General features: G+C 39.5%; 4 protein-coding genes across 4 annotated transcripts in view; 2 read left to right on the top strand and 2 right to left on the bottom strand.

Annotated features, from left to right (window-relative positions):
* Positions 1-12,934, top strand: part of LOC126469971 (uncharacterized) — a 382,949-nt gene that overhangs the window by 97,741 nt on the left and 272,274 nt on the right. The gene's annotated exons all lie outside the window — the stretch shown is intronic.
* LOC126469972 (serine-rich adhesin for platelets-like) overlaps positions 1-12,934 on the top strand; it is a 217,044-nt gene that overhangs the window by 97,305 nt on the left and 106,805 nt on the right. The gene's annotated exons all lie outside the window — the stretch shown is intronic.
* Positions 1-12,934, bottom strand: part of LOC126469976 (uncharacterized) — a 170,930-nt gene that overhangs the window by 133,026 nt on the left and 24,970 nt on the right. The gene's annotated exons all lie outside the window — the stretch shown is intronic.
* LOC126470768 (uncharacterized) lies at positions 8,265-9,327 on the bottom strand. The gene is made up of 3 exons (XM_050098773.1): positions 9,165-9,327; positions 8,677-9,105; positions 8,265-8,614 (listed from the first exon to the last, which is right to left on the bottom strand). The coding sequence occupies exons 1-3, from the start codon at positions 9,325-9,327 to the stop codon at positions 8,265-8,267; spliced, it is 942 nt and encodes a 313-aa protein (XP_049954730.1).

Genomic DNA, 12,934 nt, shown 5'->3' with positions numbered 1-12,934 from the left:
CCCTGTAGGCCAGTGACAGGGTTCTTCCGGGAAAGGCCACTTCCCCCACCAAACGCGCTGCTCGCTCGTGAGTTTACAGACAGACTATAAACGGTCAGTTATGCCCCGGGTCTGCCCCAGGCCTGGGGCTACCAGCCATTGGCATTGGCTAATGCCAATTCCTGATCACCTCCCAAGCCCAATCTAATTTGTTCAGTAAAGTTAATGAGAGGTAATGACTGAAAACAAAATCAGTTGAATTATGTATTTTAAATGAATATAAAAAATCAAAAAATTTCATGCGCAAAAAAAGAAAATTAGGACTGAGAATAAAGGAATAAAAATAGTTCGTATATCAGTGTTTGATTTTTTTGTTTTTTATGTCTCCTAGTATTGCTTTGTAGTATGTCTTTTTTCCAAAATTTATTTTTAAAAGTAAAAAAGAATTGTTTTTCGTTATCAATGAGTGCTCAAATAAAAATCTTGTATGAGGTTCGAGAATACTTTAAAAAAATCTCTCCATACTGGTCCTTGAGAATATTGTAAATTAAATTATTTAAAAAGGTGTTATAAATTAAATAAAAATGATTTGATTGCATAAATAATGAAATACTTAATAAGAAACAAAATAAAGTCAAGAAACATTACTTCATGATAAAATAGAAAGTAATAATGATGTTTTTAAAAATGACAAGGATGAACCATTAAAAGAAATATTCCAATTTTCTGCCAATATGTTAATGAAACAAGAGGATCAACCATTAATAGGAATATTTCCATTTTCTACCAATCTCTTTAAGGAGCAAAAAATAATGAAGATAATCCGTTTAAAAAATGTTTCCATTTTCTGCAAATGTATTGGGGAATTTAAGAAACAGAAACACAGTTTATGGACTTTTAGTTGATACAACATTTAAAAAAAGACTGCAGAGATTAAGTTTCGAAAATAATAAAGGATTGCTCAATCCGAGTCATTTCTTAAACACAACAAAACCGAAATTATGAAAGTAGTTAAAGAAAATCTTAAATTATTTATTTGTTTGGAAACAAGTTTTAATTTATTTCTTGAGTACACAATACAGACAAATATTAAAATTATAGAATATGGACTTCAAACTGAAAATTTTAGGATTCTTAGAGAAAAAAATTTAGGAATGGGGAAAAAGTTATTTTAGTAAAAATCACTAATTTTCAGACTGAAAGATCAGGATGGACATTAAACAGAATTATTGGATTGCAATCAACAATTAATAAATATGTTTCATTAAGAGTTTTGTCTTCAACAAACTGACAGAAACAAGAAAAGAAAGCTTGCATTAATGCGAAAAATGATCATCAAAGATGCTTCCTATAGGCAGTACTTCTTACATTAAAACCAGTAGATAGTCAGAACTGTAAAAATGGCAACACAGTGAGTACTTACAAAGATTTTGCTAACAAACTTGAAGAAAAAATACTGGATATTTTGTTCCCTGCTGAAATTAATGATATCTCAAGAATCCAGACTAAAACTGATGTGTCTGTTAGTGTTTATTCCTTTGAAGAAACAGTTCTGCCAATGATGTATATTATGATGTATATCCATTAAAAAGAAAAAAAGAAAAAATGTATTAATTTACCATATCTTAAAAAAAATAAATTACCATACTCTGTGATAAAAGATTTGTCTCGACTAGTATCTACTCAAATTAATAAGAAACAGCATGAAAAATTTATTTGTGTTTTGTGTTTATTACACTTTAATAATAAAAACTTAGATGAGCATGAAAATAATTGTTTAATTAATAAGCCATCAAAAGTAGAACTATCAGAAAAAGGTCACTAAACAGGATTTAAGAATTATAAATTTACTCAAAAAGTTTGTTTTGTTATTTACACAGAATCTAGACTCAATAAATCTAAAAAATGTTATTTATGTAAGAAATATTATCAACAAAAATAAAAAAGTTTGGCATCATGATCATTTAACAGCAAAATACATAAATCCGTTATGTAATAAATGTAATTTACAATTAAATTACCCTAGTTCTGTACCGATTTCTATTCTAAATTTATGAGGATATGACTCTCATTTGTTCGTGAAAGAATTCAGTTATGATGAGGGGGGAAGGAAAAAAAAAAAAAAAAAAAAAGGTAATTTAAAATTGAGATTTATTGATACATTTCAATTAATAGCTTTAAACCTTTATGTTCTTTCTTTGAATTTAAGCAAGAATCAAATGAAAAACATTAACAAATCGTTTCCACAACAAGAGCTAAAAAATTTACTAACTTTAAAAGGAGTTTATCCTTATGATTATTTTGATAATTGGGAAAAAAATCTGAAGAAATAATACTTCCAGCAAAAAAGGAATTTTACAACAAAATGGAAGATTATGAAATTAATATAATCACACTAAATTAACTAGACAAAAAATTAATGTAAAAATGGTGGCAAATATCGTGATTTATGCAAGTGTATCAAAAAGAATCATCTGATTTTTAAAAAATCATAACTATTATTTTATTTGAGATATGTGCCTGAAGAATGTACTGTTGGAAAGAGCAAACTCCCATGGTTCCTGCTAAGCAGCAGCTGTCTGCACCCACTTCAGTTCTAGTAAAAATGGTGTAGACACAACAATAAGCGTTTTGTGTTCTACATTTTGCCCAGTGCGGCTCAATAATAACTGCTCAGTGTGACTTTCGTACCAGGTATGGTGTGGTTCCTCCTACAGCTGAAAGCATTAGATGATGGCATGAATAACTCCAAGAAACAGAAGTGTACAGGAAAATTACCAGACCGTCCCTGAATGTCTGACACAGACGTTGAATGCATCCACCATAGTTTCAGAAAGGAGCCTGGAGAAATCCATTTGCTGTAAAGTAAGACAGCTTAATATTCCCCCGATGTTCATCTGGCATGTGTTATGATGATGTTTACACACGAAACCAATTAGCTTTATAATCCCTTAAGGTTACTAATCCTGGCCTCATTACCAAATTTATGTTTAGGCTTATCATTAGATATAAAGCCGGCTGGCTTAAAATTTTTGTCATGAACTTCGATTGGCTTCATTTTTATTGTTGTATGCTTTCTATTATTGCATTCATTGACTAATTTTGGGACCATATATACCCATTTATAATGTCCTTGACACACACATCTATTCCACATTTATTCTTTTAATGTTTCAATCTTTTTACCACAAATGATGTTAATTCCACAGAAATAAATTAGTGGTTCATGATATGTAGAGTTTTGGGTGGTATTGAGTCACATAAACCAACTTCTTACAGCACAATAACGATTTATTCAGATAACATTCACAGGTTAACATCACAGTACAATAGTAAACACTTGACTTCTCTCACTCTCAGGCAAAGCAGACCCAAAGATCTTAAATATAGGAAAGACATATACAGGGTTATTACAAATGATTGAAGCGATTTCGCAGCTCTACAATAACTTTATTATTTGAGATATTTTCACAATGCTTTGCACACACATACAAAAACTCAAAAAGTTTTTTTTAGGCATTCACAAATGTTCGATATGTGCCCCATTAGTGATTCGGCAGACATTAAGCCAATAATCAAGTTCCTCCGACACTCGGTGCGGCATGTCCCCATCAATGAGTTCGAAAGCATCGTTGATGCGAGCTTGCAGTTCTGGCACGTTTTTTGTTACAGGAGGTTTAAACACTGAATCTTTCACATAACCCCACAGAAAGAAATCGCATGGGGTTAAGTCGGGAGAGCGTGGAGGCCATGACATGAATTGCTGATCATGATCTCCACCACGACCGATCCATCGGTTTTCCAATCTCCTGTTTAAGAAATGCTTCTGCTTTAGCCTTTTCCGTAAGATTTTCCAAACCGTCGGCTGTGGTACGTTTAGCTCCCCGCTTGCTTTATTCGTCGACTTCTGCGGGCTACGCATGAAACTTGCCCGCACGCGTTCAACCGTTTCTTCGCTCACTGCAGGCCGACCCGTTGATTTCCCCTTACAGAGGCATCCAGAAGCTTTAAACTGCGCATACCATCGCTGAATGGAGTTAGCAGTTGGTGGATCTTTGTTGAACTTCGTCCTGAAGTGTTGTTGCACTGTTATGACTGACTGATGTGAGTGAATTTCAAGCACGACATACGCTTTCTCGGCTCCTGTCGCCATTTTGTCTCACTGCGCTCTCAAGCGCTCTGTCGGCAGAAACCTGAAGTGCGGCTTCAGCCGAACAAAACTTTATGAGTTTTTCTACGTATCTGTAGTGTGTCGTGACCATATGTTAATGAATGGAGCTACAGTGAATTTATGAAATCGCTTCAATCATTTGTAATAGCCCTGTACATAGGTATGCACGGAAGTCCAGGTTATTACTGTACCATCGCTACAGAGGCCCCCCCTCCAGCACGGAGTGAGAGGAATGCCGGAGAGTGACATACAGAACAAACAAGAGAAAAAAATACATGTACATTAAGAAAGCAAAAGGTACACATCGGTACATTGTGAAAAATGTCAAAATTAGTGGTAATCAATGCACAGTCACTGAGTGTCAAGTAATGCTGAAAAGGATAGTACAAGAAATATACACAAAAAACTGTCTAATTGCAGTCATAATCCTCTAGGTAGCGCGGGGGAACGAGGAGGCGGCCAGCCCACGATCGTCGTTTGGCATCGTGCACTAGGGAGGGGGAGACATCGTCACATGCAGTATGGCCTCCCGCATGCATCATCATTGTCACATGCAGTATCATCACCTGAATACTCATTACACACATCATCGTAGGTCGTGTCAGAGTGAGCAACAGGCGAAGTGTGCAGGGCGGCAGCTGGGACAGGTTCATCCGATTGTTCGGAGAGTGTCCAGGCTGGTTTCATGTGATGTGTCGAAACAGTAACTGTTTTATGATTAATATCAATGTCCATGGTATTTACACCCTGTAGGACCACCCGGTGTGGGCCTGAATAAGGTGGATGTAAAGCTCCGCGAATTGTGTCGTTGCGTAACATGACATGTGTGCAGGTTGCCAACTGTCTGTGGACGAAAACTCGTGGCGCCGAGTGCGTCATGGGAGCTGGCACGCTGAGTTTCGAGATAACGGATCGTACTCGCTCCCATGAAGGGGGTAAGTCAACAGTTGGCAACGGAGGTGAGTCGTCGACGTATTCGGCGGGGAGGACGAGTGGTTCCCCGTACAACACCTCTGCAAGTGAAGCATTTAGATCCTCCTTGACTGCAGTTCACAAGCCCAGTAAAACCCACGGGAGGGTTTCTATCCACTGGCACCCATGTGCCATGATTGCTGCTTTTAAGGTGCGGTGAAACCTCTCCACCAGGCCATTGCTCTGAGGGTGGTAAGCTGTCGTACGGAATCTGTCTACACCGCACAGTTGACAGAGCCGTGCAAAGAGGTTTGCTTCAAACTGGCGCCCCTGGTCCGTTGTTATAGAGGAGGGACAACAAAAACGTGAGATCCACGACTCGATAAAGGTGCGGACTATTGTTGTGGCGGAACCGTCGGTGATGGGCATGGCCTCGACCCAGCAGGTCGCTCTGGCTATCATTGTGAATAAGTAGTTAAATGGGCCCGCAGGGGGTAGGGGTCCCACGATGTCAATGTGGACGTGGTGAAAACATCCGGTACGTACATCAAAGGGGGCGAGAGGAGGGTGGGTGTGACGGGAAACCTTGCTACGTTGGCACGCCACACATGCTTGTGCCCACCGTTTGCAGTCCTGATGTACGTCAGGCCACACAAAACGTTCAGTCACAAGGCGGATCGTGGCCCGGATGCCTGGGTGTGCTAAATCATGGAGTGCATGGAAAATGGGTTGTTGCATCGATGGCGGGACACATGGTCGAGGTTGTCCGGTTGAAATGTCACACCTTAGTGTAAAGTCTGAGTCCAGGAGCAGACAGTCTTCAAATCGAAGAGCTGAGGTTGAGCTATCAAACAGCATTAGTTTCATGTTCAGTCTGCTGGTGGTGTGCAAGTTCGGTGAGGGATATGTCAGCTGAGACCACTGCGATCCTTGACCAAAAATCAGCGACCACATTATCGGAACCGCGAACATGTCATGCATCAGTTGAAAACTGTGAAATGTGTGGAGTGCATTGGCGCTCAGATTGCGGATCGCCTCTGCAAGGGTTTTGTGGTTGGTATAAATGACAATGGCACGTTCCTTGAGGTCATCCTGAAAGTGGCGAATGGCGGCGTAAACCGCGAAAAGTTCTCTATCAAAAGCTGACCATTTAGTCTGAGCAGGTGACAGTTTTTGCGAAAAGAAGTGTATCGGTTCGACAGAACTGCCTAAATGTTGGTGGAGCATGGTGCCGACTGCTGAGTCACTTGCATCTGTTGTAAGCGAAAGCTATGCATCCAGCATAGGGTGTGAAAGAGTCACTGCTGTCTGAATGGCCGTTTTGAGTTTGTCGAAAGCCGTCATCGTTTCATCTGTCCATTGAACTTTGCGCGTGCCTTAAGTATTCTTCCTGCGAAGTGCATCAGTAAGCGGAAGTTGTAATGCTGCGGCATGGGGAATGTGTCTTCTATAAAAATTAACCATGCCAAGGAACCGTCGTTACCCTTGAAAGTCATTCGGTCGTGGGACGTTGGTAATTACCTCCACGCGAGGGGGTGGTGGAGCGATACCTGCAGCGGAAACCACATGTCCGAGGAAAGTTACTTGTGAAAGCCCAAGTTGCGATTCGTCCTGGTTGATTTCAACACCTGCACTTGACAAAGCGTCTGTGACAGCAGGTAGATGGGATTGATGATCCTCGCTAGAGGGTGAGAAGATTAAAATGTCATCTAAATATGCATATGCAAAAAGGAAAGGTCGTAACACCTCGTCAATAAATCTCTGCCCGGTTTGCGCGGCATTTTTTAACCCGATGGGTGTGATAATTGCCGTCTTTTCGATATCGTCTGGTGCCGTCGGCATCTGGTGGTACACCTTTTTTACAGTCTATCACTGAGAAAACCTGAGAGCCATGTAACCACTGTGTGAATTCCTGAATATGTGGCACCAGATAGTTATCCATGATTGTTCTGGAATTCAAAGTGTGGTAGTCACCGCAAAGTCTGTACGTGCCATCGGGTATATCTACTAAATGAATAGGAGACGACCAATTGCTACTAGAGCATCTGATGATGTTGGCGTCTAAGAGTTAGGATATGATGGCACGAGCACTCAGGAGTTTTTCTGGATTAAGCCTGCGGGCTTTCTGTCTCATCAGCGGTCCCGGTGTCGTGAAAATATGATGTACAGTACCCGTTGTTACTTTGCACACTGACGTGTGGAGTTGTTGACCTGACCGTCCTCGCGGGGCAACACAGGGAGATGCTGGACTGACCTGTATGTGGCGCCCCGAGGGCGTCGGTGTGGATGTGGTGGCGGCGGCAGCATGTGTGGCAGCAGAGCTCAGAACGGGCGTCGTTACTGCAACCGCCGCCTCGTAGGTCAGTGGTGGAGGCGTTGTGGTGACAGCTACAGGCAACGAGGGCATGTGTAAGGCATGTCCGGTGTTGTAGCAGTGTGGTGGGGTTTTGGTGGCAACCGGTCGCCGCTCGATAACCCTTGGCACCGTGGCGTCATGCTGGGTCGGCGAGGTGTCAGCCACGGGCGCTGCGTCCGTGGCATTGGTAGCTCCAGCGTCGTGTTGAACACAGCAACCAGAAAAGGAGAGGTCCGGCGGAAAACAACGTTGTGGGGCAGAGTAAGAGATGCAATTGTGCAGTCGCAGGAGTCGATTTCAGCCTGTAATTCACAAAGATGGCGCCGAAGAATGCTGTTGTCAACGATGAGGGCTGAGGATTCACGTTGGAGGCGGTTGAGAGAAGACGTGGTTGTAGCCAAATCGATGGAGAGTGCCGCACTAAGGCAACATTCCTCGATGATAGAGGATGAGGTGTCGGTGGTGCGTGTCGAGAATGGAATGCGAATGCCTGATTTTGAGAGTAAAGAAGAATCGTCAATGTCCACTGATAGCTTGTAGTGACGGAGGAAGTCTATACCAATGACGGGTTCATCAACTGAAGCTACGCAGAAGGACCATGGGAATGAAATCAAGCTGGACGAGAGCTGTGCCGGTGACAGGAATGCATGTGCGGTTAGCCGCAAAAAGCTTAACAGGTGGAGCAGAGTCAGTGGCAGGGGTCATAGAGGCACGTAATATACTTATGATCATATACATACCGGCGTGCAGATGGCGTTGTAAGGCTCGAAAAATTAGAGCATAATTGTAGGCGCAGAGGCTCATTAGGACAGAGTGGCGCACCTAAACCGCTCCGTCCGCGGAGTTTTAAGTGTAGCAGGGCGTGCGGCACTTCGTGGCTTTATCACCGAATGTTGCATGGTACCAGCAGATTGATGACAGAGCCCTGTTGCTGTTGGTAGAAGCCGTGGAGTCATCTGTCTGCCGGGCGGATGACCCGGTACCGGGTGCGGTCGGTTTGGTGTGTGGTTTAATGCTGGCACATGTAGCCGGTTGTGTGGCTGCGTGTGCAGAGTTCCCAACCTCAGTTGGCGAAGAGTGCATCACGTCCTGTAGGAAGATGTAATGATTGTTCGATGAAACTCTGTTGGAACCAGCAACTGGTTGATGGGATTTGAATAGGACATAAGCTTCATCTGCTAGGAGCAGCTTAGCATCTAGGGAAAGGTGTCTCTGTGGCAAGAGCATTAACTGCAAGGTTAAAGGGAATTTATCAAACCAATAGTCCAAAGGGAGTAGTCTGGCAGGGCTTCTTTAGGAACCATAGCTCGTAAGTATCGCCAGTACTGGGACAGCGACTGGTCTCCGGGTGGTTTGTGATAAATTGCTTGGTGTAACAATTCATTTTTGGAGCATGCAGCACGCTCACTAATAGCTTGTTTAAGTGCAACATATTTGTCATGTGCAGGTGGGTCAAGTATAATGTCAGAAAATAACTCCGTGAAATTATGGAGGTGACTGACGAGGAGAGCAAATTTTGTGTCATTCTCGTGAATTCGGAGAAAATGAAAAATACTGTCCACAATGGCGAACCATATGCATGGGTTAGCCTGATTAAATGGCGGTAAGTCAGGCTTTTGAGCTGGTGGATAGTACAGTGCAGCAGCAGACAAGGGTGGGCCACAGGATGGGGGTACCATAAACTGGGCTGAGGAAACGAGGGCAGAACCCACGTTAGCAGTGGGCAATGACTGACCTGTACTCAACGGCGCAGAGATGTGTGAAACAGGTTGGTTGTAGAGCCACTTGAGACGTTGCTGCGGTGCAGGAAGAGCCGTTGAGGCGATGTTGTCCCACGTAGCCAGGTTGGAGTCCGACACGGCAGTGGTGACCGATTGCAATGGAATTGTGGGCGGCGGTGGGGATGCATGAAAAGTACCCGAGTCAGGCACAAAATACACTGAAACGTCACCGCCAAAGCGCGGCGCAGTTGCAACCGTCACGGTTGTCATGTTAGCGGGCGGAATCGTTCCCCGAACACGCGGCGCAGCAGGCATGGCAAAAACCATGGTTGGCAGTTGCAGCGGGAAAGTTTGGTCTTGAATAGCCTTCTGAGCCATACAGAACTGGTTTGGCATTGAGTCCAGTGAAGGTAGGGCACTGCACTGTCCACGATCAGCGGTACACACAAATTGGTCCGTTGAGCACATTGTGCAACATTTAGTGATATATCACAATTCGGTTCAAACAGCGAAAAATGTTGTACCATGGAGTCAGGAAAACCGCAGAACTGTGATTGTGACATGCCTGAGTTGAAAGCACTGTCTGTAGCACTGTTAACACTGTAACGATTAATGGTCACACGAGGCGTCGAAGAATTCCATGTGGGTAAACACACATTCGGAGCACTATTATGCGGAAGCACTGTGGAAAGAAAACCTGATTCTAAGTCAATTAAAACGTCCGTAGAAGGCGGAACCGATAATCTGGTGGTTGGCACAGTATTGTTGTTCGGATGCATTGTCGGTAACATACTTTGTTCAAAAATTCCGTAACTGAGCGGCAATAACTCGCGTTATGCGGAATTAACTTGTCTGGGGTCACCAATGTAGAGTTTTGATAGCTATTGAGTCTCATAAACCAACTTCTTACAGCACAATAACGATTTATTTGGATAACGTTCACAGGTTAACATCACAGTGCAAGACTAAACACCCAAGTTCTCTTACTCTCTGGTGAAGCAGACCCAAAGATCGTAAATATAGCAAAGACATATATATAGGTATGCACGGAAGTACAGGTTATTACTGTACAATCGCTACAGATACATATTTTTAAGTTCTTGAAAAATCTATATTACAAAATTCTTTATCTCTTTGTAAAATTTTTAGAATTTGGTCTCTAAATGTTTTTTGAAAATCATCAATTACATTTCTGCCTGTCATGTCTTTAGCTGGAATAGCCAAAACAAATTTTGAAAAAAATCTCATTAAAGATCAATATTTATATCCTTTGTTTATTTTCCAAATTCCTTTTATTTTTCCAGAATCCATTGCCACTAGATCTGCTTGCCATAAATCATCAACTCCAAAAGAAACATTTTTTATCAATTTATTGTATTTAATACATTACTTGACTTTATTTGATTTGGATTTTTATCAGAATATAATGCTCCTGAATGGCACAAATAATATGCATAATTTGATAAATCAACATCATCAAATTTTTCACCCATAACTCCCATACTAATCTGTTTTTTTAAGAGATTCATTTATCCATTTGTACCTCCATATTCTTATGCTTATTTTATTTCTATCACATTTTAGTGTTAATTTACTAACAAAATTAAATGTGCCAACAGGTCTTAATCCAAAAACTTGATCTTCACTATGATTAATATATTCTATCATTCATTCACTTATGTTTACATTTTTAGTGGATTGCTTGTCTCTGTTTTTAACCTCTTCTTGATATTTTTTCAATAAATCTTGTATTTCTTTTTTTGCTTAATATTTAATGTCTTTTATCAGTATCATATTGTCAGTTGCTAGTATGTTATTAAATTCTTCAAAATATTTATAAGGAACCATCTGCTTTTCGACTTACCTGTTTTCTTCTATAGCTTTCAGAATATCATCATCTAAACCTTCAATCATTGTTTTACTTTTTAGATTGAATCAATAACCGGCTGATCTTTTTTATTGTTTTCGTATTCTGTTCTGGGATGCTTCTTTGATTTTTTAAATTTGTCTTTTATTTGCTCATTTATCTTTCTATTTCCTTTAGCCTTTTTAACAACTTCTGGATCATACAGGACCGTTGTACTAAGTCCTTTCGGATGATTATATTTAGCAAACGTTTATTAAGGTCAAAAAACATTAATAATATATTTTTTAATTTCTAACACTTACCTTTAACGTTTATTGTTATGTTTAACTTTTATTTTTTATGCCTATGTTTTCAAACAATTTTTATCTTATCTCTGTACTTACAATGATTAATTTTTCATGTCATATCTATTGTAATAAAACCAAATTTATCTTCATTCCAGCATTTACTACACATTTCTTTAAAAACACATTTCTTTAAAAACTTGAAATCACCACCGACAACTTGTGATAAATATGATTTAAATTTGTGTCATCTTGTCTAAAATTATTTTTAAAAATTCTATTGTATCTTACTAATTCTTTTGATATCTTTGAGTATGACTGGGCTAAATAAAAACAATCTATTCTTTTGTGTTTTCCTCTAGTAGAATATTCTCTAACTACATCCTGATTTTCATGACTCAAATCATCTAACACTACAACTGAAGTATCGTGATATCCATCCAATGGTTTAATTTCATCATTATTTTTGATAAATTTGTTGAGCTTCTCATTATTTTTCTCTTCTGCTTTTTGTTCACATTTTTATAAATTATGAATATTTTGGTTGATCCAAGATTTCAGAATAAACATACAAATGAGTTATTTTATTCCACTTTGGGCATCCTGGAGCTAGAATATAATTGTAATTCATCAGTGTTTTCCCACATTTGCTTAGACCTATTATTGCACATTGAATAGAGCCAGGCAAGAGCTTGCCACGCTTATTCTTCAGTTTCTTCTCTGCTATTCTTATTTTTGGATCCCAGTCAGTTTATTCACTTAATTATTTAATTTTTTTTATTCATATAAATGAGTCTCCTATTTAAGTTGAGTAGTATGTCATCTGCACTCAAAACAAGACTGTCAGTACCTATAGCTATGGTAATGTGTCACTAGTTGGTTTTTATACAACATTTCTAATTACACATATCACATCAGAAAATAATAAAATGTATTGTGAGGGGGAAATGATATAAATTCCCATTGGACAATATAACTTGAAAAATTTAGAAAAATTTACTTACACAAAAAAATCCTATATTCACATTAAAGCTGATGAAATTTTAAATAAAGTTATTATTGAGAGTGATGTGAAATAATATATGGACATAAAGGATAGCATTGAAGTGTATTAGAATGCAACAACTAATTTATTGAAGCCAATGAAAAAACTATTGGCAATTATGGGCCTAAAATTATTCCATTCTATTCCAAAATAAATTTTAATTTGGCTGATGGAATGCATGTAAACAGAGTGGCCACTTTTATAGAAAAACTAATATTATTGTTTCATTGAAACCCAATACAGAATTTGGTGCACCATTATTTCACAACCCACATTATTCCGTACATATGCCAATTTTTGATTCTATACACAATTTAGAAATAGCTGTAACAGAAGAAAATGAAAATCTGATTGACTTCCATGGTGATTATGTAACAGTTGTTTTAGAAATGTCTTAGTAAATTTTATCCTTTATAAATGAATAAGATTGAGACCCACCAATTTTACTCATTCCCTGTAGATGAGAAGACTAAAAATAATTTAAATATTCGTAGTAAGGAGACAGAGATTTATATTCATATTGGTGATGGTTAAAGTCATCTTAATGGTGCAAAGTTGTATAGGAGCTTCAGTATTAGTGGAGCTGATGGTACAGATTA

This window comes from Schistocerca serialis, chromosome 3 (assembly GCF_023864345.2).
Source record: "Schistocerca serialis cubense isolate TAMUIC-IGC-003099 chromosome 3, iqSchSeri2.2, whole genome shotgun sequence".
Taxonomy (NCBI): domain Eukaryota; kingdom Metazoa; phylum Arthropoda; class Insecta; order Orthoptera; family Acrididae; genus Schistocerca; species Schistocerca serialis.
Note: the sequence above shows the minus strand (reverse complement) of the source record. Positions and strands in the feature narration are given on the sequence as shown.